This window comes from Lottia gigantea (assembly GCF_000327385.1).
Source record: "Lottia gigantea unplaced genomic scaffold LOTGIsca_6, whole genome shotgun sequence".
In the NCBI taxonomy this organism is placed as follows: domain Eukaryota; kingdom Metazoa; phylum Mollusca; class Gastropoda; family Lottiidae; genus Lottia; species Lottia gigantea.
In genome coordinates, this window is record NW_008710049.1 from 292,313 (window position 1) to 319,970 (window position 27,658).

At 29.3% G+C, this 27,658-nt stretch overlaps 1 protein-coding gene across 1 annotated transcript; it reads left to right on the forward strand.

Annotated features, from left to right (window-relative positions):
* Positions 1-59: 59 nt before the first annotated feature.
* Positions 60-25,878, forward strand: LOTGIDRAFT_107494 (hypothetical protein; the record flags this gene model as incomplete). The annotated part of the gene is made up of 8 exons (XM_009063749.1): positions 60-173; positions 4,449-4,616; positions 17,061-17,158; positions 17,485-17,571; positions 24,215-24,344; positions 24,661-24,755; positions 25,355-25,481; positions 25,741-25,878. Coding segments are annotated over 8 exons (957 nt in total), but the record flags the coding sequence as incomplete, so codon positions are not given.
* Positions 25,879-27,658: the final 1,780 nt, after the last annotated feature.

The window sequence follows — 27,658 nt, forward strand, 5'->3', positions numbered from 1 at the left end:
TACCTGAAATCCATTAACAAGAATGGAAGTGTTTCAATATTTCTTTATATTTTTAGGCCACCAAACAAGATATAGCTACAGAACGACTAACCTATGAAACTAATCGTGCTGGTCTAGATAGTATGTACTCAGATGTTAAACAGAAACTAGAAGAGGAAACCCAATTAAGATTAGTAAGTAGTCCAAAGAAACATAAAAAGCCTAATAAAGATAATGGCTGAGATGAGATGGTAAATAGCTTATGGGACCTTTTATTTGTTAATGAATTGTAAAAACAGGACAAAATTTTCTGAATTTGAAACATTATTTAAGTAATAAGGATAATCAATCTCTGTTAAATAATATGTTCTCATTCAAACTATTTTGCGCTGTTTGAAGGGAGTTAAGTTTTATTTCCAGTCAATGCTTTCTGTGATTTTATTTTTTGCCATATATACAAATATTATCAACAGTAAAGCTATTTTATAACGCTAAATATATCAAATAGCTTTAATGACTGCTGTATTCTGTACATTATTTTAAATTATATTATTATATGTGTTAGTCTATGATAGTAATGTAAGTCTGAGAATCAATTGAAGCATACCAACAACAGTGTATATTCCTATAATACTATATATGTCAGACCTATAAGATATTGAATCCATTACCATTTATTCTACCACTGATATCTTGTAGTTTCCTCATGATCCTTCTAGAACATAGATGGAAATTCTAATGGATTATATAATTTTTTAGTTCCTTTATTACATAGCTTGATTCAACAAAAGCTTGAATAGAAACCAGCTATATTTCATTTTTTATTTTATCAAAATGTGATATTTTATTAAAATATATTTTAATGTTTTGTGCAATATTGTGCTTGGTTAATTTTTTTTTTTTGGAAATCATTTCAACTAGTTAGAAATTCAACTAGCTTTATATCATATAAGTAAATATATATTTTCTGAACATGAAGTAAGGTTAGATTGAAATTATAAACATAATGTGCCTGCTGTTTCTATTAAAAATTGACATTAATAAACCAAATGGAAACTTAATATTCTTTGCTTTGATATCTACCTAATATTTTTGTAATATCAAAATTACTTAATATTGCATTGATAAGAGATTCTTGTTATAAAGTGTTCTAAATACCATTGACTTTTCTATCTATATATTGATTATTGGAGTCAGATATCTGTGCACTCAGGTACAAATAAGAACTAGGTGTGACTTGTACTGGGGTAAAATACAGTCTATTTAACTATGATACTAAAATATTTTCACTGTTAAAACAGTGCTCAATACATCAATTGTAGATGATATAGAAATAATATTATACAAACAAGATAACTCAACTGTTTACATTCAGAGTGGTTCCTGTATGTACTCAAATATTGTTTTTTGTTTTAACTTGTTGTTGATTGCAGACCAAATATTTTGCAAACTGACTTGTATTCTTTTTATTATGTATAGAAATAAATACTACAACTGCTTTGCTCTGAGTTGTGTTTTTCTTTCAATAAAAGGCATTTTTATCCCCTGTGTTGTGCTTGTTACATGATGATTAAAATAATGACAATAAAATATAGAATTGAATAAGGCCATTTATTTTCTCATAAATGACAGAAAAATCAAAATAAGTATAATAAGAATTCAGGAATAATATCTCACATAAAGTACAAAATAAATCTAACTATTGACATTATAAAGCTAACTAAAATATCATCATGTAAGATGGTTTATAAGAAGAAAAGATAAGTTCAGTCGAAGATATCAATACCCTAATGTAAATGTTGACTAATTGATCTGGCATAGATGGTCAAGTCATATGTACATATTCTTTTGCATGATAAACTTTTTTTTTTGATTTTGTACAAATGTTCACTAACTAGTTTGTTTTTGTTAATGTAAAGGTAGGTAGTAAACTGGAAATTGATTATTTTAAACATCGTGTTTGTCAGAGATTTATACAGTCCTTTGAATGAAGAATAGTCATTCAAAAATTACAATTACAAAAATTGCCTCAATAGGTATTTCTGGAATCAAAAGGTTGAAAGTCATTATAAACCGCTCATCTTTCGTGTTCACATCAATTTTAAGTTACCATACTAGTAAAGAACGAAACATTGGGTTAATGTCACCTATAGCTTATCCTGATAGCAATGAATTTCATGGTGTAAAAAGCGGTATTTCACTGGTACTCATGGCCTTGGCCATTGATGTACTTTACATTGTATGTGTAGGTTACTTAAAGTCCTTAAAACTCATTCGTCTGATAAAAGATATATAATTGAATGTAACCAGATGATAGTTGTATAATATGCTATCAGTGATCAATCATCTTCATCCATGTCAGTAAATCATTAATAATAAACAATATTATGAACCCATGCAAGTTTTTTAACAGCAATGATGTATTTTGTCCGGAAAGTGTCATAATCTCAGGAGTGTTTGTATTAGAACTAGAAACATAAGCTTATTAAACAAAAGATTTCATAATTTAAACTGGAGATTAAATGAAATACCAAGGACCAGAAACATCTGTATTCTAGCCACCACAAATATCTCTGTATTCTTATTCCACATTTAAACAATTATCAAAACAAGGATACCAAATAAATCATAAACAATGCATGTTAAAGAATTATATAAGTAAAAGAACAATTGAGTTGTAATAAGAAAATAAAAATATTTTTGTTCTACTGACATCTCCCATTGATGATGTGATTGAACAATCGACTAAGCAAATGAGCCATGTGAAAAGCAATTAAACCATGGATAGAGCATTAGGCCAACAGGAATTGATATTGAACACATATTATTACTTGCATAACCTGAACAAATTATTATAAATCTGTAGAAAACATAGGCCCAATATCTGATTATATTAAGAGGAGGATTATGATGGTACGACTAAACTACAAAAACATCAATCTTTCCGAATATCACAATATCTGTGTTTTGCAGATCCTGTTCAAACAAATACATTTAAAACCCCTGCACCTTCGGAGAGGCTGACAATTCTCAAAACCTTAAAACTTCAGATTTAAGTAATGAAGCATTTGTCAATTAAAGTCCTTATAACTTAAAATAAAGTACAGTGTTACCTAAGACTCAAAAACTTGTTTTTCACAAAATCTGTTGAGATGTAAGAAGAAAATCAGCCAAATAAAGTTCTTTCTCTTTGTCACAAGAGTAAATTATAAACTAATTAGAAGATATCCAAATGTCAAAATGATAATATATCATCAAATCCACTTTGTTGAAATCTTGTAAATTCAGGGTATGCTTTCTACTTAGTGTTATATGCAATGGAGAATATGAAAGACCAGATATATGATATAGTTTCATATTTGTTGCTTATTACCTGTTCATACAAATTAGATTAAAGCAAATAAGCATGAAAAGCTGTGGGAGACAATGAATATAAATTTGTATGTAGTTCTGTAGTTGTTGTCCTGTATAGTCCTGACTATGTTTCATTTATTGTGTGAGAGGTCTACTTCATATCCTGTGATTACTGTTATTGTTTTCTATAACAATACATGGATAATTTTGTCCAACAATATGCCTTTTATTGAAAGAAAATCTACCTCTTATCTTCTTTTATAAATGTATATAAATTATAGGATAATGACCTTGGCCAAGTTTTACTGAGCTCAGAAAGTTCAAGAAAGAGCAAGGCCAGCCATAGAATATCCGAGGGTTAGGGTTGAGCTTAATGACTTGTCAAAAGCAGTAAAGAATCTTAACAAGTCCAAGGGACATTATTGGTTAATATTTTCATAGGTTTATATTATATTTCTAGATTTATATGTTTGGAGGACAGATGTAAGGCCTGGAATTCCTAGTTAACATAATAGGAATATACATAACAAAATAACATGCAATTCTCTTCAAAGCTGAAGATGGCTTTTAAAAATGAAAGACAATTTATATTTTGCAACAATTAATTCAGTAAAAAACTAAATTTCTCACAGTGAAATAAGGTAGAAACATGTAACTTGACATGGTTTCATTTGTATAAGAGTTGTTTAAACAGTTTTGCCTATCCAGAAGTTGTGATGGTGCCACCAAAGAATTCCTACCATGCCTGTGCTGCCCTGATAAGAAAGACAGGAAAGGAAGAAACAACAATTTACATTCTATAGGATCCAATTTACCATCTGATCCTCAGCCATGCCCTGCTGAATTGATTGTTGCCAGATTATCCTTACTCATCTACAGCCAGGTCGAATGGAATGATTAGGAAAGATGACTTTTTCAGTCATCACACTTTCACATGACAAGCTAAAATAAAAACCTACAATTACCATTTATTTTCTCAACAGAAACAAGCAAATGACGTCAAGATTCTGACACTCGAACTGACTGTGCTAGATCCTTTTTCACAATCAAGGGTTATTTTAAAGCTTTTGGTATGAAACATTTTTTTAGATGTTTTAAAACTAATATATTACTAGGATGTTGAAAAAGAGTTACAGTTACAGATCAGTATGAAGATGGAGATGGAAATGGCTTCCCGTCTGCTGGAAAAAGACATCCATGAAAAACAAGATACAGTTATTGGTTTACGCAAACAATTAGAAGATATCAAGGGCATTAATTTGGAACTATACCAAAAATTACAGGTGAGTGACCATTTATATCTTTACAACTATAACCTGTTTCATATCCAGTGGCGTTTCTAGGAAAAATGAGTTGAGCGGTCCGAGAAGGGGCCAAAAAATTTTCCATGGGAGCACAGGCTATGCTTTCAATATGTAAATTGATAAAATGTGAAAGTGGGGAGAGAAGGGTAGACACAGCCTCTTTTCTATAGAAATGCCACTGATTTTATCCTATTATTTCGGGAATTTATTTATATGTATATGGCCACATTATAATGTGACATTTCATGTTGGACTTTAAGACTACTTACTTTTTATACGCCCACATCTCTCTATGTGGACGTATATTGTCGGCACCCCTGTCCGTCCAACCGTCCATCAATATTTGCTTGTAAACGCTCTAAAAACTAGATTTTTTGATGGAATCAAATGAAATTTGGTATGTGTATACATATTCATAAAACGAAAATCAAGTTCGAATTTGAGCTATTTTCGACCGTTAGAAGCAGAGTTATTGCCCTTGCCCCAAAATCTTGAATATTTACCATCCGCATGCCATGGTGGGCGTATATGGCTGTGGTCCACTATCTTTTTTATAGCAGATTATTTTTTTGAATGTTTACCCACATTATAATGTAGTCGCCCTTGTCTGTCCGTCCAGAATTGGCTTGTGACCACAATAGAGACTACAATTTTCATTCAATTTAAATGAAACAGAATTTGAGTTATTGCCCATGACTTAGTAAAAATGCATCAAAATTTTTTGGCTTGTGAACACAATAGAGGTGACAGTCAGAATGTTATTAAATTTTGTGTTATTTGTCTAAATGAACAATATCTTGCACAAATTTGATTTTTTTGTACGACTTAACGCAGATTAGTGACCGCCCTTGATGTCCTGAAAATGTATCAGGGAAGTGGCTGTATCTTGCTAGGCAACCACTTGTTATATTTTCATATACTTAATGAAGCTAGAGTTTAAATTTTAGGAGATAAAGTATTCTCATTGGTTTATTAGGTTAGAGGAAAAATAAATTTTAAGGAATAATTGATCAAAATCATTTTAACACAAGTTTTTTGGATATGTAAAAGATATATAACGATTTGATTTTTAATAAAACAAGTTAAACTGTAAAGTGATTTGATTTGATAATATATCAATTCCTATTAAGGACTGCTTTAGATTTCTAGTCATCATCTGAAATACAATATATATACTATTATTGTTTGTTAGTTAACAATCATTTAAACTATGGTGCTCTAAATCTGAGATCAACAGTTGTTTCATTTGTGAAAGTTTAACACTGATTTGATTTTCTCACACAGCAAATTTCAGTTTTAATGATTTTCTGCACACCAGATAGATTGTGTAAACTTGGAGGCTAGTGAATCAATTTTTTTTGATAGATCTGAAATCTAAGAATAGAGAGTTATTTGCATGATGTTCAGGAAAGTTTTGATATATTACTCTCGACTGTGAATATTAATAATTAGGAAATGTCTCGATTTAAAGCTGTTTGGGACTAGACAAGTCTATTTTACATAAAAATGTCATGAAAACAGTTTTGTGCATTTACAACTGACACTGAATATGTTTCTTGATAATGATCTTTTCATATTCCTTAGAGGAATTCAGAATGAATGAGATGGATTTGCCATAGTATTTATCATTTCTAGTTATATTTTAATAATGTAATGTATTTGATAATTGTTCATATGTTCATACTCTGAAGGAAGGAAATTGGTACGGATGAATTAACTGATGATCACAAGTTAAAATCTTGATTTCTTAGGTTGAAAAATTCTCTATAGATGCACAATTGTCAATGGGAAAAGTAGCAACTTGTAAACAAAACTTTTCATTTATGATCAAATTCGACCTTCAAGATCAAAACAAATTACCTGCCTCACCAACAATTAGTGTACAATGTATTTTTTCAGTAACATGTAATGAGCAGTTCGTAGAATGCTGATGATGGCATTTTAATGAACCTTGACCTTTGTACAGTCAAAGGCATTGACCCAGGAACTATTCATACTTTGATGTCTCAAATCTACTTCTGGTTTTAAAACAGCAATTTTTAAAACATTCAAGGCTCATATCTTCTGACATTGACCTTTCGTGGCAAGACAACCTGTACAAAATTTCTTGCTCTTGTAGAGGTCTGTCCAATGACATCTTCATTTTTGTTGTGTGAATTTAACTTCTGGTTAAGAGTCCTTTGAAAAGCGAAACTGGTTTCTGGACTTTTTATATTAACAAGCTGTTCCTGTTCTTTTCTGTAAACTCTCACTTTTTGATGCAAGGTTTCAACGATTGACAGGTCCGATGCTCACTGGCTCAGTACTGACGTGGTTCTAGTATTTAATTGTTGACTTTGTTGACTTTGTTACCCACTGGAGCCGCTGAGGCTCAGTGAGTTAGATGCTTGCTCGCTAACCTGAAGGTCCAGGGTTTAATCCAGGCATAGGTCGATATGATACCTTCGGATTTTTCAGTGATGTAGGTAAGAGGGGCTGACCTAGAAAAAACGTCTAGTCGTTCGGATGGGACAATAAACTGAGGTGCTACAGACTGTGCACGTTAAAGATCCCTCGACAGTTGGAAATAAAAAAGAGCAGGCTAGTGCTGCTGTCCTGGAAAATTGGTCCACAAAAAGTTCTTTTAGCCCAATCAATGAGGCCTCCATTTTATTTTGACTCAATGTATTGCCCTTGTTCAAAATGCCCTTTAAAACTGATCCTAAGTTATTCATAATCATAACTAAACATTAGAAATTGTAGGAAAGAAAGCAAGTTTGGTGATAAAAATACCAGTGTTTGATACCGGGTGGTACTTACTCCGATCTAAAACTTGATATCATCCTATTTTTTTTTTATTGTGGATCTTGCTAGATGCCTGTGATAAATTGAAAGGGAAGAAGTTTTTAGTTAAATGTTTTCCAGTTTAGTATGTGGGGAAGTCATGTTACCGAATTTAGTGTTTGGGTAACCTTTTAATCGGTCTCGGGTTTCAAGACCGTGCATGAAATTTTGTCGATAAAACACATCAGTTTTCAACACAAATTACATGTGTCATCAAGATCAATCATCAATGATTTCATCTGATGACAACATGTTTAATTTGTTTTGAAACGTTATGTGTTTAATATTTTATTAAAAGAAGTGTGCATATTGTCTTGTGTTTATGATATATAAATATGTTATGAACTGATACGAATAGTTTTTATCCATCTGAGTTTGCTCACCCTAGAGCTAACCCGATTATTAGCATATTCATTTTACCCCCTTTAAAAAACTGTTTTCTGTTTTGTTATCAAAAAAATAGTTCAGTTTTGATTACCTGTCTGGACTAAAGAGTAATCATTTTATCATAAAAAAATATAATAGAAATTTTATTTGCAAGATGTGTTAGAACAATCTGAATTTTGTGAAATATTTATAAGTTTACAGTTCACATAATATATGAGGATAATAGATAAATGACTTATTGTTAATCGAGACAAGATCAATTTAAATTTTTTATTACCAAGAGGTGACTGAAACTATCAATAATAAAATATTGTTATATAAGTCAGAATTCGATTAAAACCATTTTTATTTTTAGAAGGTGTTGTGAAACTAAGCCAACAACTTATTTAATGTGACTGACATTATGAGTTTTTCTCAATGTCTGTACTTTATGTGTATTTGTTATTTGTATTTGTCACATAAGCTTGCTTGCTGACCTTGAGGTCTGGAGTTTGTTATTTTGAGATTGGTTGGAAAAATATCACATCCTAAGATTGGACAAAAATCAGCCACCAGAATATGGAGGCTTGGCTTGTAAATAGTCCATAAAGTCAATCATGAAATTGAAACTAGGGGAACTGGATGTCTTGACCTTTTGGCTTCAAGATTGAAACCTACATAAATTTTAGACAAATAAATATGACTTTAAACAAAGTTAAATGTAGTAAAGTGATTACCTAAGACTGAAATTAATTAGTGCTGATTTGTTTGACATGTCATACCCCACCCCCATCCTGGCTCCCTACCCTCATGATCCAATTATCAATATATGTATCTGTGTTGTCTTATGGTGCAAGCACATGAACAGTCTTGGTCGCCAATTTGGGTCGCCGACTTGAATCTTGAGTAAAATTTCATCGCGTTGTTGACAGGATTTATAATATTAAACCAGTTTTATATTTGTTGCCGATTGTTTTATCGTCTGCAAGACAAAGCCAAAGATTTTTTGTCTCAGTGTATACTCTCAGCCAGTGGGAAAACTCATGACAAGAGTATTCGTGTGCCAGCACCTGATTAAGATAGCAGATTATTTAAAATCTGCATATATTATCGTTAAAAATTGTCAATTTGAAAAATTTGAGGAACAGATAAACTCTACCTAGAATTTGGAATTGAATAATTTTACCTCATCCTGAATGAATAAGCTACATGTATACAATCTGTATGGTATTTAAGTTGTTGGATTATCTGTTAATTTAATTTTTTTTTTGTTTTTTTTTTGGATTGTCTACATGGTTTTAATTTAAATAATTTTTTGGGTGCCTTCAGTGGTATTCATTGATTGAAATATCAGATTTCTACATGTCTGTGTTATAAACTGAAATCTAATATACTTTGAATATCAGAGGTAAAAAAAAGTTGTAGTGTATGTTTCTTTGAGGTGGAATAATTTGATTAAAATAAACATTTGAACTGACTCAGCTTACTTTTCTTACCAATTCCAAAGTTCTATTTTATGAAAATAAAGCCATGATTACTCATACTATTTACTTTCATCATTCATTTAAGAGCATTGAGGCTGAGGCCATGTTCACTAATTAGATAACATCACTATTTAGTTATCTGATTGTAAATAAACAAAATTCTAAATCAATTTTAAGTTGGGATTTTCTTAATATGGCCCTGGAAATGCTTATGGCAACTATCTTGATATCCCACCAGAATGAGCTTCTAGAAATGAAACCTCAAGATTTGTGAACAGAGAGTTTGGAATAGGACTACATCTTTTGGGTCTGACTCTTTCCGGTTAATATTTACAGAAGCCAAGGATCAATATTGTGAAAAAGATTGAAGAAATGAAACTATGTTTGAATTTATTTTTATTAATCACAATTCAAAGTTAAATACATCAGTGTCCTTTTGTTCATTGAAAACTTGTTCTTGTGTTGAAAAGTTTCAAACGAAAATTTGTCTTTAATGTGTTTGAAAACTTCCTATGTAGTTTTTGATTATAGACTTTTATATTGTTACGAAAGATATGGATTAATTATTTCATCAATTGAATATATAATACTATACATTGAGCAATCTTTCAGTTTTTTTGGTGAATAAATGAACAATGCATCAGAAACAAACAAAAAGGAAAAAAAATGATTGTTTGAAGGGGAAAAATTCATATACCAAAAACATGTATCCAAATTTGATGCTTTTAACAATTTGAACAGAACATTTTATTTAAAGTAATATAAATGGTCCTTTTTGGGGTTTTTTATCACAAGATATCATCACAAGAGTAAGAAAATATTAACATTAATTGGTCGGTTTTGTCTTATTCATTAGGTTTTTTATGTCTTGGCATCATTTTTTCCATTTTCTATCTGCTGCAAGTTTTAAACCATTTTGTAATCGACTAAATGCTCCCTGAAATATCAATATTTTCTGGTTTGAAATCTTGTTACATTAAACAGCCCTTAGATGCTATGTGAACTTTTATGTTATCTTAGAAACCCAGTGATAATGATTTAATTCTGCATGAATTTGAATAAACAATTTTTAGTAGAATTTACATAACAGATAATATTCCTGCTGACCATGTGTAAATATAGGAAGAGAAATTTGCTATTTTTCTGATTCTCTTTTTACCTCTTAAACAATCATGTAAAGAGATATTCTTAACTTTGTTTCTGTATCAGGGACACTGATAGCATCAATTTTCACCATTTCAATATTTAGTCAGAGACCTGTGGTTGCTGCAATACAATTATAACTAAGCTTTTAATGATGAAGCTATTGCAAACATACCTCAGAAAAATCCACATCAGAATCTTTGTCTTCTGTATTTAAATTACAGGTGTTTTTTATTCGATTTAATTCTTCCTGAAATAAGATGTTACATATTGATTAGCAGGAAGGTGCTTGATATCTTACCAACACAACCAAACTCTATGACTTGCCAAAAATTAAGTTCATTATCTGACTGCTGTTTGGTGAGTTGAACTGACATAGAAATAACTGTAAACCAAGGCTGGAAGCCAGAGTAAACCAAGGCTGGAAGTCACAGTTAAAAAGATAAACAAAAGATTATAACAAACTCCATAATTAAAGAGACAGATCACCATTTTCTTTTTTTACCAATTATAATTTAGTCTCAGAAACAGGATTTTTTTTTGGCTAAGCCAATCAGTTATAGTGTTCACAGTTCACTGTTGAAATGTGAGCCTTCAAATCCAAGTGTCCAGAATTATCCGCGATCGAATGTTAAAATGACGACTCGTCAACTAAGATACTCTGTGATATATAGAAAAGTTTGTAAAAATCTCAGTTTTTTAGTTCAAGTATTTTTAAAGGAATTATGCAATTTTTGTACATTTTTAGTACTTCTGAAGACTATTTACATATTTTCAAGACCAAAATGGTGCATCTGTCCCTTCAACCTGCAATGAAATAGAAATCACAAGGATCTTTCTTGACTGTGTTCCACAGTTAATGTTGAATTTTTACATAATCAATATCACAATGTGAACCATCATGAAATTAAGACTAAGATGAATGGATTATTTGCAGAGATTATTTAATTCATTGTTTTTACACCTCATTCAGCCATCTTGTGTGTGTCAATTTAAAAGGCAACATTAAATATTAAATATCTAGGGATTCTCATTGTATTTAAAACTTTCCAGACATTTTATTGGATATAAAATAGAAAATTTACTGAAAATTTGAAAATCTACATGCATCTACAAGATTAATTAAATCACAAGAAAAATTCAATCAAGGCAAAGATCTCATGATGACTGGATTATTAATTGCTTTTGGTGTTCATCCAAGAGTAGGCTGCAATTATTTTTATACTTGCTAAACCTAGCAAAATTTTTTATCAAATTGTCATCCTTCAGGAATATATCAACATGTAATTTCATACCTTTTGAAATTCATATGAATATAATATAAAATAGTTTACATGCTGCTTTGCTTATAAATTATCTGAGAAAGGTTCTTGGTTTCTGATTTTGTAGGAGTTTCTGAGCTACTGCTATTAAAATGTGTCAAAAATGCTATTCAAGGGAAAAGTCAGTTCACATCAATTTATTTCTAGAAAGAAGAAAGACAAAAACAATTTATGAAGTGACTAAATGCGGCTCAAAGGATTTGAACTTACTGATAATAATGTGTTGATATAGTTGATTAATTCTGGTCTCATTTCACATAAATTACTAACACCTCCGCTTCGTTTTCTTCCTGATTTCCAACCATTACTAAAATGATAATGTTGTCCAACTGCTAATTCTGTTACTAAGGCAAGCGTTAAGGCAAGTCCAAAATACTTTAATGGTACTGGCATCATTTTTGTTCTTATGTTCTGAAATGAAAAAAAGAAGCAATTTAGGAGTTAATGCTGCTCATGGAATTTAAATTGGTTTAAGCTGTAGGGCCGTAGGACCCCATCTCTTTTCAGATTCATATTCAAGAACATTGTCAGTTGGGTGCCCATTAGCCTATTTCTGTGCTTTTCTCAATTATTTGAATGGTACCTTGAAAGTAACATCCTTTCTAATGGCAAAAGTCATTATTGTGAAATGTGAAAACCCAGATCTATAAATGAGTAAGTGTGTCACTCAGGGATTTCAGTGATGTTAGATGCTGTGGTAGGAATCTAGAATAGCTTCCACTGCTATTTCATATTTGAATAGGCATTTCTCAGTGTAAAAGACGAATTAAACGCTTGCCCATTCACAAATTGACTGTTATAGTAAAGTTTTATTTAAGTTCATTCAAAAAGGCTTAATTTATCACATATTGGAATATAGAGTTCAATATGTCTGTTATTGAGGAGGTTGAAATAAAACACTTGCACCCACATTTGACACTGAATAATCCCAGTGTCTAGACCCAGTATATATTGCCATAGAAAATTGATGGAAGTTTATTTAAGAAATTTACAAAATTGACAACTGTGTGTGGGTGGTGTTATATTTTCCAGAGATAGTTTTTTTGTAAATTTTCATTGACAAACAATGGTTTACATTTCTGGTAATAGCCAAATTAGTCACAATCATTCAATTTTGATAGAAACTGATCTTTTCCTCCTTATAAAAAATGATTTCAAAATTAAAGATAATTTAGAAATAATTGGCAGAATGGATATTTGAAATTTTTTTAAAAATTATTTAGTTTCAAATACAAACACTAAAATAAATTTAAATATTTTAGTTTTGGGTATTGACATACGTATCAATTCAAGTTGAATCATTCAGTATTAGTTTATCAATATCAGTGGATCCTTATCGTTATTTACTTGGTCAAACAATGTGGTTGTGATTCCAGTGAACTGATAGTAGAAAAATGAAAACTCTTAATATACATTGATCTTGTACATTCCTTGCATCCAATGATACATAAAATATCTTTATTAGATTTATAGTGATTAGTGTTAACAGAGGTAAAGTTTGAAATTTTGACTCAAATTAAGTGGATTCATCAGTCAAATGACTTAAGGGGCAGTATGCAGAATTTTATTATCAAAAAGAATTATACTTGAATATATTTCTAAAGTACGTATCTACTTGATCAAACTGATTTGTTTTAAAAGGGTCAATTAAACTAATAATTTTTAATTAAGCAGTTTGACATAGGTATGGTGTTTGACTTTATAATAGCTCGATATTTTTAGTTGAAACCTTTAGAATACGTAGGAGACATATTTCTCTATAATTTATAGTTGTTTATTTTACTTTAATTCCTACAGTATTTATATCACAGCTTCCAAAAAACATAACAAACTTGAAAAGTTTACGTAAACTTTTTAAATAGTTTTAGCTGGATTTTATTTTAAAAAAAAAAACCTTTCAGATGTGTTAAGGGACACATTTCTCTAAATTTTAGTGTATACGTTTCACAAATATAAGCAAAAAAAATTTTAACCTATGAAAAAACAGAATGCCCCTTTAATTATCTCAATTTCGTTTGTACATCTGAGCTAATGTCTTGAGAACAAATTATACTTTCATATGAAGATTAATGTATTGTTTTTAGAACATATATCTTCAGAACATGTAATAAAAAATGTGGCAACAGGATTGATGATCAAGACATTTGTTCATAGAAAAGTGTTAAACTTTTAGATTTTCTTTCTCAGTTGCAATTTGTGTCTGACTAAAGGGAATTGACATAAAAGAAATTGACTTTCAGAAATGAAAAAATTCCATCTGGTTTAAGAAATTTGTCACGAAACATGAATGAATAGTTTTTCTAAGATAATATCAATGATGTTACTTCCAGCAATCCAAGTGATATGACTAACAGATTTTTTTTGAAGTAAAGTGACTTTCCCATTATTTTGCTCTTATGTTCATTTATGATTTTTGATTATCGAACACATTTGAATTTCAACTTTTTGGTACAGGCATTCAAAATTTCACATGAGCTTATCGACATATCGCTTTAAAGATAAGTGCAATGATGATGCCAATATTTCCAACCTTCTGAAATGACAAACTGAAATAAAACACTTATGAATTATGGACAACACGCCATTTCTTAATTGATTTGAACAGAAAACATTAGATTCTGTAAAATTAGATATTAAAAAGTGAGTTATTAGTTTCATCTCAGATTTCAATAGCTTATAAATGAGATAAGTGACTGTTTATCTACTAAAACTATGAATTAACAATGTAATTGATATCAATGGTATCAATCTTAATCTATTTATGTAATTATTGTAGGTTTTGAGGTGAATATTATTATTATTACCTACATCCCTACTATATCTGTTTTATATATTTCAACTTGACAAATTTTACAGATATGAAATTTAGAATATAGAATAAAATTTATATTGTTACCATTGATTTTTTTGTTGCTTTGAAATTGTCAATGTTCAACTTCTATCAGTTATTTGACCACTCAATGGTAAATACAGCTTTTTTTAATTGACACTTCAAAATCTGTAGCAGGATTGCATAAGTTGATTTTAAACTTCACTTTTATGAATATCTTTGATACATTAGTTAGATAAATGATAATGATTGAATAGATAGGTATACTTATAACAATAAAGTTGATAAAGTTGTTTTCATGTCACATGTTATAGAACTTTGTGAATATACAACAACGTTGATATTTCTATTACATTTACATTTAAGCGAGTTGCTTACAATACTGTCCACATTTACATCTGACATTTCAGTGTAGATTAAGATAATACAGTGACTTCAATGAAATAATTAGAATTTTATTTTAACGTTGACTCCTATTTTCACCTACAACGTCTACACCAATTAGCTGAAAACAATTAAACTATCAAATGATCAGATTTACACGAAACTTCTAATCCAAATGTTAATCTTCAACTTAAGCACCAAACAGGCAAATCTGTGCAAATCATAATCGTATACATTTTAAATTTGAGTAGCTTCTATATTTGTGTTATAACTTTAATTATGTTTGTGCTTTACTGTTGAGACAGCACTGACAGAGAATAAGATAAAAATTGAGTGCAGGATTCTTTAAAACATTTCAATTAAAGTAAACAACTCATGATATTTAGCATAAAATAAATAACCCAAAACATGATTCTCAACCATTAACCAAATTCAATGTCTCATGTTCCTAACAAGGCTGGCAAAACAGACAAAAGGTTGACAAAAGGGGATCAAAAGACACATAAAAATATGGTGTGAGTATTTTATAGAAGCATCTTTGACCTTTGTTTTACTTTTTTACAGTTTTTGGCTTAGAATCTTAATATTTTGAATGAATTAAGTAAATATCAGACTTATAATATTTGGTCTTGATTTCATTAAATTAGAACATTATATCACAGAAAGCGTCCAGCAAGGGAAAATTGCAAACACGTCGTTTAAAATGACCCTTTGTTTTTAAGTTGACTGTGGCTGCTATGCATTGAATTAACTAATTGATCATGAGCCGTGCCAGTTGATTTTATTAAATGTGAAAACTATGGCATGTAGGAACAAGTAGATTAACACTGACAATTGGAACATAGAATAGAACAGTTAAGGAACTCCTCAAAAGTTTCTTTCAGAAAATATATGTAAAATTATGTCTCACAAAACTTTTTTCAAGGAAAAATCAACAAAATAATTGATTTCACATAGGCCAATTAATTTATCATAATAGTAGTAACCAATAATTTCATGCCATTAATAATTCCACTCAGAAAAATTTGGCTTTATTACAACATTATTTGTTGGGTTGGAAAGTTGGTTGAAAATAATCAATAATCATTTTTACCCATAAAATTTTTAAAATATTTCTTAAATGGTTCATTAGTATTTTCAATAACATTCTTAAAGGTGAATTTTGGTATTATATGAAATAAGATAATGAAATAATATTAAACTAACCTGTGACTTGTAACTGTCTAGTCTTATATATGCTTCTCTCTAACAATTATATATACAACTTCTCCTGTTGACAGTCAACTAGATAATTTTATAAAGAAAGACACTGTCATCCTTCATATATTTATATTCCATTAGAACTTGTGGGTGGCACCATTCAACTGACCAAGCCTCTCACTCTCTCCTCGTCACAAGGCCTCCAGATATCACACATCATCATCGTGGGTTATTAAAATTAAACACCTTTTCACATGACATTCACAGGGAATATGATTCCAGATTAAATTGATGTGTAATTCAAGTGACCATTTTCAATAATTCTGCTGAAACTGTAATTAGATTATGATCTAGATGCTAACAAGATTTTGTCAAATTTTGATTTGATTTAAGTCTATTGGTTATTTTTCACATATATTATGAAACGTTCTCAGTTTATCATATTAATTTAATATTTCGTATAAGAGTGCTGTTATAAGTGGTGTCAAAGTCTTGTAAGATAATAAACATGTTTATTGCAACTTGAGAAATTATTTCTTATTCTGTAAAGGTGGAGATTTCCACTCACTTTATTCAATTAAGATATTATAAATAGATTTAATCAAATTGGTAATGCTGGAACTCAATGATATTAAATTCCAAGATAAAAACAGAATCGAAACCTGCATTTTAATTCTTCTTTTTTCCAGTATTGCAGATAAATGTATCAGAGTTTCTCTATCAATAACATTCTATTCTACCTCAGTTCTAATTCATTGATAACTCCATGCAAGATTAAGACTTTTTAAGATGAACCAAACCAAAATTAACTCTGAAATATGCAAGAGTTGAACAGCTACCCCTTTAATAGTAAACCTTACATATTTTGTAGACATGTGAGGGAAGTTTAAAACATAAAACAGAAATGGTGACAAAACTAGAAGAAAAAACAAACCAGCTTATTGCAACCATGAAAGAAATGGAAAATAGGTATCTTCTGTTTCATACCTTACTTTCCTGACAGTAGTTTCCTTTAAAGTTAACCAAGACATTGACAATTCATTTTTTAACAAAATGTTTGAACTTTATTTATATGTTAAGGTTGAAGGTTTTTTTTATCATCTAGGATCCATGACCATATTGAATTTGTAACAGGAAATTGCCTTCAAATTGATCCATGTCCTAGCTATATTGAGAGAAATTTAAAATGGTACACAGATGTTATACATTCACCTTGATTCTAGATATAATTGATGTATTGGACCCAGTTGGAAAGTTAACTAAGCTTATATTAGAATGTTTGTGTATATTTTTAGAATTAAGCTATTCCAGTCAGATAAACAAGCAGCAGAAGAAACAGCCAGAAAACTGGGTCAAATGCTGGCTGATAAAGATGCTAAAAGGTAAGATATTGTCAAATTATATCTTTTATGGCACCTTGATCTGATTCTTGAAAATTTAAATATATGTAACATATAACATCATTAATTTGATCAGAGAAAGAAATGTGGTATATGGAATAGCTCTTGTAATAAGAACATCAGTTCTCATTTGAGTTAGCCAATCAAAACTAAAGAAAAGAATATGATTTTCAAGGATCAAGAATTATTACTTACTCAAATTGTGTATCTCTGACAATAAGATTATGATTTATATTTCTGATTTCAAACTTTCTAATCACAACCAGTGACATGGATCTTGAATCCATATGTGTCAAAATATACAAATTTGATATTTTTAATGAAACACAGATGGGTGAGATAGTTAACGAATGTCTCATGATGATTATTAATTATGATAATTGTTCTAGTTATTAATCAACTAAGGTGATGACATATCTTCCCCTGTTACCTCTGCAGATTTATTCTGTGAATCATTACTTGTCCCATAACAAATTTGTGCTTGGTCAAAAGTGGGTATCTTTAGCTTGTAAAATCATCATGGGTCATTTTATGTTTTTTTGGCCCCCTTTCATTTGAAATCTTCAGTGAAATGTTTAATTTTCCTTCAGGATAAACTGAATGAAACAACAGATTATATTTGTAAGATTAAATGGCTTACATCATACAAATTTAGATTTGATTATCTAGTGCAGTTTCATGCTGACTATTCTGGCCTTCTTTCAGTTATTGCTCTGGTCTAATATTAGAGATCAAAGTTTTTTTTATAAGATTTTGATGAAACTTGGTATTGTTGTGAATGGTAGGTATATGGAATTGAGATTTAAAAAGTATACAATTTATATTATTAAAAATGTAATATTTTATTGTGAAAAAGATATTTTAAGGATTATATGTTTCTAGAAATCTGAAATTTGACTATTGTTGTCAATCCTTTTTTTAAGTTGTACAGTTGGAATCTCTCTGCTGGGGGTCATACACAGTTTGAATGTGGACAATTGTTCAGCACAATAGCTATATTGTGATATAGAATTCAGGAGCCTTATATTTCCTAAGCAGGTTAAAAACAACATTTGTATTCATTGTGATCAGAAAAAATTTTGAACAAAAATGTAGCAAAGAACATATTAACTGAAATATCAAAATTAAAAAATCTTTTCATGAAAAGTGTCAATCTGTGCTTAATAGAAATTCTAAATTGAAAAGGCTCATTTACATTTCTAAAGATAGCTTGCCAGGCAAGGTAATATACGCCCACTGGCAGCTTTTGATTTTGAATAAAAATATTTGGCAGTAAAAAAAAATTTGATCGTGAGCACTATAGAGACTACAGTTTTCATTCGATTTGAATGAAATTTGGTGTGATAATTTTTATTCATTATATCTTGGTCAAGTTCAAATTTGATGATTTTTCAATGAACGGATTTTGAATTATTGCCCTATTTTCTTATTCCGATTATGATAATTTAAATTGATGAAAATTTGCCAGTTCTAATACAATGATTTTTCAATGCTTTTGGGTTATTGCTATTGATGTAAACAAAAATTTTAAAAATATAACAAATAATGTATTTATTAATATATTATGAAGAAGAATAAAATTCATATTGAAGTTACTAAAGACTGTTCTTATTTCTGACAGCTGGGCGTATGTTACCTTGTCTGGCAAGCTATCTTTAGTATTGTTCATTATCATCATTTATTCAAAAAAAAATAAAACCGAATATGTTAAATCTAAATTCTTGCCCTTGTTTTCTGAAACATGATCAATTATCAACATTACTTAAGGCACAATTATTGTCAGATTACAATTAAACTTAGTAATTGTTTATAATTAATCAAGGAGAAACACTATCAAAAATGTTGAATCATTAATTGAAGGAAAACCTAGAGCTGACAAGTTACGGCACTGAAGCAGTGAGTTGCATTCTGGGAGTTTATAGAATTATGTAGGTATCTATCCTACAACTTCTTCATAACATTCCCTTCTGTTTTTACTTAGTTGTATTACGTTATATACCCACTATGTTTTTAAAACCTTTCACTGGTCAACGATACAATTCTAATACATTTTTAAATTATTTTTTCTAAAAATTAAAAAGTACATTTTTAGACTTGATTTTTTTTTGTGTGGATTGGATCAGTCTTTTCAATATTTAGAATTATTGAAATATAGGAATCCATGTTCCAACCATTTAAGAATATTCCTGGCACACGGCTTGTGTCTTATTCGCAATATTCAAATGGCTATAAAAACGGATGTAGACATCGTACAACAAAATCAAAGGCACCATGTGATATATTTCATCAAGGGCTATGGCTTTTTGTCAGACCACTAGTCATCAAAGGTCAAGGTTACGAGCCTTAAAAGTTTTGAAAATAACTGTTTTTGGAAGCCTATAAAACCAGAAGTAGGTGTCAGACATTAAAGATCAAAGTATAAATTGACATTATAGATCGATGACCTTTGACCTTGAAGAGTTCAAGGTCATCCATGATAAAGGTCAAAAATGCAAATCTAGTAAATTATAAAACCTGTTCCTTTTTTTAAAGTAAAAGCCCAGACAGATTTACCTTTACCACATATTGGCCAAACTAGTTACCTATTAACCTGCAAAATATTATAGGTGACAATTATATACTTTGCGAGTAAATAAATAACATATATATAAGGTAAATGTGAATTTAGCCCGGATGTACCACGCCCATCCCTAAATTTTTGTCACATCTGTTATAATGTTTACAATGCTCAGCTATGTTAAAAATTTCAAGCGTCTAAAGTTATTAGATCATGAGATATTCATACTTTCATGTTAAAGGCTTGAGATTTTATGGCAAATGTCAAATTACGCACAGTTACTATAGAAGTCAGTTCAAAATTTTAAAAAGCGCAATTTTTATCAAAATATCTAGTATTATATACCATATGGATAGAAGAGATAGCCTGTAATAAAGATATATGAGAAATTTTGTCATATGTAAATTAGGTCACGTGACACAGCTCTTTAATATTAAAAATCGCTATTTTCAAATGGCTATAAACATGGAAGTTTATATTGCACAGCAAAACCGAAGACACCATCGAATAGATCTCGTCAGGGGTAACAAGTTTTGTGCGGGCCATAAGGTCAACAAAAGTCAATGTCACTAATTATGGGCCTTAAAACATTTTGAATTCACTGGATAAATTTTCCGTTGGGTATATCTTCAAAATTCCGGAAATTGAAATTTTCAGTTTGAAAGCGAATAACGTCAAAACCGGAAGTGATATGGAAAATATGAAAATTGAATTTACTTTGCAATCAAAATGACTATCTACCTGTAAATTTTCAGATTGATCGAAATTAAATTGTAAAAGTTAAAAAATAAAATTTTTTTAAAATCAAAGAGTCAGCGACAAAATTCAAAATTCTGAATTTCTTGAATTGCTAACCTGTAGAACTTAATTCAAAGCAGTTAACTTAAAAAGTCTGATCAAAATCAGATAGAAATTAAAGCCGTTAATTAGAAAAAATAAAAAATACCTTTTCATCCTACGTCATTTCCGGTTGAAAATATGTGCGTCAAATTATATACATATTATTTAGTTTCACGAGTTTGACAAGGAAATCGAAAAAGTGAGAATGTGGCATGGGTAGTTTAGGCTGGGCAATGGCAGCAGAATTGAAAAAAAAAAAAAAAAAACATTTGCAAATAAAGCAGTGCAACTATCCTTTTCTTCAAAAAATGATTTTAGCTTGAATTTTGACAAAATTATTGATTATCTCTTAGGAAACTTATCAGCGACTAAAAGAGTCAGTGGGCATATGTTACCTATATTTAGTGCTGAAATGAGTTACTAGTGATCTTTATGCTATTTTCAACAATCATTGTCTTGTTACTGAGTTGACTGCAATTAAGTAGTCTCTCACAACTCAAATTTATTTAAATGAGGAATGAAATTTTAACCAAACATCTAATAAAATTAATGGTAAATCAGACAAAATGATCTTAGAAAGTTTACTAACAAAGGGTTAACTGTTTCAACATCACTTTTTTATCAGGAATTCATAACACAAATATTTCAGCAACCATTATTGTCTGATAAGAAAGGTAATTCGATATTAAGTGGATTTGTAGGACTTTTTTCAGTAGTAGTTATCTATAATATCAAGAAGAAACAAATATTTTACGAAGATAGATGTTTGGCTTCATGATCCATTTGGATTTGTTGATTATGTAGTTAGCCATTTTAAAGTTTCATAATTATTACAAAATAACAGCGATTTTCTTCTTGAAATCTTTTGTTTTATTAAATTATATTTTCTATACTTACATGTTATACTCACGTCAATAGAAATGATCTAAATGAGATTATTGAAAGTTTATTTGTGAATTATCTTGGTCATTACTCACTAATAGGTCTCATCAGGGAATATTTTCATTCCAAACATAATATGTTTCTTGTTGTATGCATTAACATATTTCTTCATTATTCAGACAAATTTCTTAATTTCCTTTTTTTTAAAGTTATTAAACTCATATTATATATGAACTAAAGCTGTAAAGAACATTTATTTAAAAGGTTATGAAGTCATTTGAGATTTCTATTATTTTGGTTTTTGATTAATATAATTTTCATGACATGCTTGAAATATGTCTTTTTTTCAGAATTTAAATCAATAGTTAGACATTATTATTCTTTTATTTTTTTGAAATTAAATTGATGTCTAGCTGCAGATATTTGAGAAGAAAAAAATAATTTTGTATTCGTTGCTATCAATTTGATAATTCCCTACAGAATTTTCATGTTGAAGAACATTAAGCAAAATTCATTTGCCATTTTGTCAAAAACAGTCCAAATTTCAAAATTTTCCCAATTGAAACTAAATCACAATCATTCAATACTGAAAATTATTTTTCAGTTGACTTTCATCAAACTTAAAATGTATATGTATAGTCCTACAATATCTGGGCAATTTGCTCAGAAAATGTGGTACATCATTCAGTAGTTTCTAAAATTCCAAATCACAAAAGGAGTTTTTTTAGAACTCCATCAAGATGTCAATCTGATTTCAATGAAAATTGTTTTATTGTTAAATTATGACTTTAATTGCTATTGAGTTAAAATACACAGAATATGATTTAAAGAACTACCTTATCATATCATTATTGATTGCTAGTGGAGTAACTTGAACACGATACTTCATGTCCAAATCATAAAAAGGTGACTTGAGAAAAACAGGTTCTGTAGGTTGTATTTAGCAGTACAGAATAACAATGATTTAAATGAATTTTGAATCCCAAGACATTATTAAATCTTTGCCTCATTTAGTATAAAACAATCATTAAATACACATATATAGGGATTATTTTTATATAATTATTCCCCTTGAAAGTTGCTCTACTACTCATTATATTTGAAGGTCTAAGATGTAGGTTGCACAGTATATCTCTTGGGACATTTTAGGAGAGTAGATAGATCTTGGTTTTTGGGAATCTGTTAATTTTAACAAAGAAAATATTCGTTGAATAACTCCCACCATGCCTAGTGTACTATTACATCTAACATTGTACTGCAAATCAAATGTTGCTCTTGATTGTCCAATAAGATTAATGCTGGAGCAAAAAAATAGATCATGATTGCTGTGTAATATGAGAAGAAATATTTCCTTTATAATTGAAAACACTGAATGAGTTTGATAAGCTTTTATAATGTAAGTATGTATTTCCTATAGGACTATAAGAACTAATTGTTGTCAAATGATATAAGGATTAGGTACTAGTAGATCAAGCAATAAAATTTCTACTTAGGTTGATTGAAGGTGTAGTGGGAAGTTTATCAATTGCTTTTTATTTGGAAAGATTCCTAATTTGCTACTTAAACCTCTTCAGAAACTAGTTTAAGTTCGTAGAACCCATTAGTTATGAGGTTACATATTGCAAATTATTTTTTTTCTGACTAATGAAATAGTCCAAATCACCAAAACTTTAATTGAAATCAAACATCAAACAATTCCTACAGTCAAAAAGTGCTTTCAGACGACTAAAGTTAGCCATTTTGAATGTTAGCAAGTAACATTCAGATGGCCAAACTAAGCTGGCTTGACTTTTCAAGCGAGCAATTTAAGGTAACTTAAGATTAACCGATTGCATTCAGACGAATAAAAAAAACAGGCTCCAAGAATGATTGATAGTTAAGTTGCCTTAACTTTAGTCATCTGAACGCACTTTAAAAACCTATAATAATAAGCATGTCACATGACATAAGTTAGAAGAAAAACTCTTGAATAATAAACTATCGTTTATAAATCTAATATATTTTTCAAAATTTAAGTTGGAGAAAAGAGTATTTGAACAATCTAAAAGCAGATTCTAAATTATGATTTGAGAAATTGAAGATTAAGTGGTTGACTTTTTTGGTAATTGGAACCAGTTGCCTGATTGTCTAATAGAATGATTTAGTGCAAGTTTATGTCATATTTTAAGGAGAGGCAATTGAATTTGGTTGAATTTGGAAATAGCTTTTTTAACCCTGATGATATTGTTCAAATTAAACTGTTTAATGGAATTTAGACCATAATCAAATAATCATATTACAGTCTAAATTTGGATGTGAAACAGCCACACTCATTTTATCTGTAAATATTAAACTTTTGTATTACAGGAGTGCCTTAGAAACAGATTTGAAAATTGAAAAAGAATGGAGAGGAACATTACAGAAAACTCTAGAAACAGAGAAAGAAAAATGTTCAAAATATCACTTAGAGTTACAACAGTTGAAAGAAATTAAAAAGGTAAAAAATATTTGCCAACTTTCATCACGATTTGGGAATTTTTCTTCACCTCAGGAATAAACATGTCTATGAAGACAATAAAAGTATATCTAAAAGTATATTCAAAAGAATTGCTGTATTTATTTAAACCTACATGTGTTATCTATGACATTGAATGCTTAGCCTTGTCCATGGAGCTATATCATAATAAGGAAAATCAGCATTGTGGACGAACAACAATTGATTAATAAATCCATTTGTAGACTAATATGATACAAATTATTATCAAAATGTATAGATCATTACCAATATTTTATTTCTTACCATGATAATGTAGGAGTATAATGAATTGAAGACACGCTATCATTCCATACAAGAATTATGCCAAGAACAAGAGAGTGCTTTAGCTGAACTGGGTTCACAGTTAGGGGAGTAAGTACTGTAATTTATTTATTTGTGAGAAACCTGTTGTCAGAAATAATTTGGCAAATTTGTAAAATTCATCTTGCAATTTTAGAACTGTAAAAAATGGTTTTTTTAAAAAATCTGAATATATTTCTAGGTTACAGAGCTGTGAGAAAGTGATTATAGTAACCTCTCAAACAACCATACCACCCTCTACGGAGCCCCTAAGGCGCAATTGTAAACATATTTATTTATTATTTCATTTAAACGAAATAATTAATTCGTTTAAACGAAATAACATCATTATTTAAATGATTAATTCGTTTAAATGAAATAATTAATTCGTTTAATCGAAATAATTATTTCGTTTAAACGAAATAATAATTTAATTCGTTTAAACGAAATAACATTTCGTTTTAACGAAATGAAAACGAAATAATAATTTAATTCGTTTAAACGAAATAACATTTCGTTTTAACGAAATGATTAATTCGTTTAAACGAAATAATTAATTCGTTTAATCGAAATAATTATTTCGTTTAAACGAAATAATAAATAAATATGTTTACAATTGCGCCTTAGGGGCTCCGTAACCCTCTACAGTAGACATATATTCTTTATTTCAGCTCTAAAATGAAAGTAGAGAATTTAAAAGAAAATCAACTAATTGTAAAAGAAGCTCAATGGGTAGATGACACTGATTCAAAACACTGTAAAAAATGTGAAAAAGAATTTTCTATATCAAGGAGAAAGGTAGAGTGAATTGAGTGTTGCCATACTTTAGTTTGGTTTTTATAGGCTCAGAATTTTTGAAAATGTTAAAAGTTTTATCCTAATTTGTCCTTTATCTCATATTTATTTATATAGCAAGTATTATTATAGAAGTTCATGAATCATCAATATATAAGATATGAGGGCAAATTCTACACCTGATAATTCCTGATTATGATAGGTTTTCATTGTGTGAACAGAAGAAAGACATCCATATACCCTTTAACTTTTCTTCTTTCAGCATCATTGTCGAAACTGTGGTGATATTTATTGTAATGAATGCTCAGATAATAAGATGTCTCTTCCATCTTCTTCCAAACCAGTTCGAGTCTGTGACAATTGTCAGACATTTTTACTTCAGAGATTTTCTGCGACTTAACAACAAGATCAGATAACTTCCATTATCTCAGAGTTAATATTCCAATATGGTTATTTTATGTATTGAACAACTTCTTGATCTAAATTACATGTATTACACATTTCGGATCTCCACAAATCTCTAAAATAGAAAACTTTATACAAATTTCATGTTATATCTTATATTAATAGTTTGTTTAATTTGCATTTTTGCATCCCTGGGTAATGACTTTGGGATCAAATTATAGATAGTTTTATTTACAGGTATATTGTAAGGTTATGTTAATATTTTGAAATTAAAAAAAATCTAATAATAAAATAAATCATTAGCAGCATTGAGCACACATAATTTGCAATAAATCATAAAATATGTGAATGGAAATTACAGGGTTGGTATAAAATTAGGGAGTGAAATATGTACCATTATGGATGTATTACATTGCCAGTACCTTATATGTCTTGGATGATAAATATTATAGTATTATATCATTATTAATACTCGTATTATAGGAATAGTACATTATGGGTCTGTATGTGGGTTTAAATGTATTATATGGTTGGTCAGTGATATTCGTATTATAGGAATAGTACATTATGGGTCTGTATGTGGGTTTAAATGTATTATATGGTTGGTCAGTGATATTTGTACACAACTGAAATTTGATGAAATTTAAACTTTGATATTTAAATTCAAATTACCACAAATCAAAACCCAAAATTAATATTTCCTCTGACAGTTAGTTATATATTTAAGTAATAACTGAAACAATTCCTTGTTGCTTGATTAGAACATATCTTAAGAGAACAAGTACATGAACAGTCTAATGTAATTACGGGTATGGGATGATTTGACTTTTCCCAAAATATACATGCCTGGAGTATCAATTTTTGTTACAGACTATATTAATGATGGTTACATGTTAGCTGCTTTTATGATGTTTGATGGCCTATATTTATATACTAAAATAGATATTATACAGTAGTTGTATTTGATTGTTCTTTAATATTTCTACTAAATATTGAGAGAAACAAAAACCTAGTGAAAGAAACATCTTTGTCTACAATTTATTGGTAAAATCTTACTTTTAAGGAGATTCAAATGAGGATTCTCTAGCTTTGAATCAATTTATTTCATTCCAATTTTCAATCTTATGTCTGTTGTTCTTAAACTTTCAGGTAAACTTTAGTTACAGATTTTTTTTAATAATAATTGTCACATATTTAATTAAAATTTTTAATTTTGGAATTCATAAAATGTCTAGACATAAAAATCAAAACAGTTTATTACTATTTTTTTTTACATTTTATTACTTTTTTGTCTTTTATTAAAGTATTGATCAAGTAGCAGTAACTGCAAGGTAAAAAGATTAGAAATTAGTTAAGATTAAGGTTTTCATTCAGTGTTCTGATTATGTATATAATGTTATTGTAAATATTATATAATAGATATATAAGAAGTGCTAGAAATGCCAGAATAAATAATGAAGTCTTGATTAAAAGGAAAAAGAAAGAATCATGCCTATTTTTACATCTTTATACTCTGAATGAATTATATCCATGTAAATAATAAATATATATGTATATACTGCTCTTATATTAAATATAATCTTGAAGTTGTTGAAGTTCTTGTTTTGTTATTTAACTGTCCCTGAATACATTTAGCTCATAATCCTGTTTGTAAGTATTTCTAAAGCCCTATTTGTTTAATGCACACACTATGACTGATGTCATAGGATACAAGACAATGTTTTATGTGGTATATAGATAAGTCTAAAATATGTAAACCAATTTCTACTGGATAT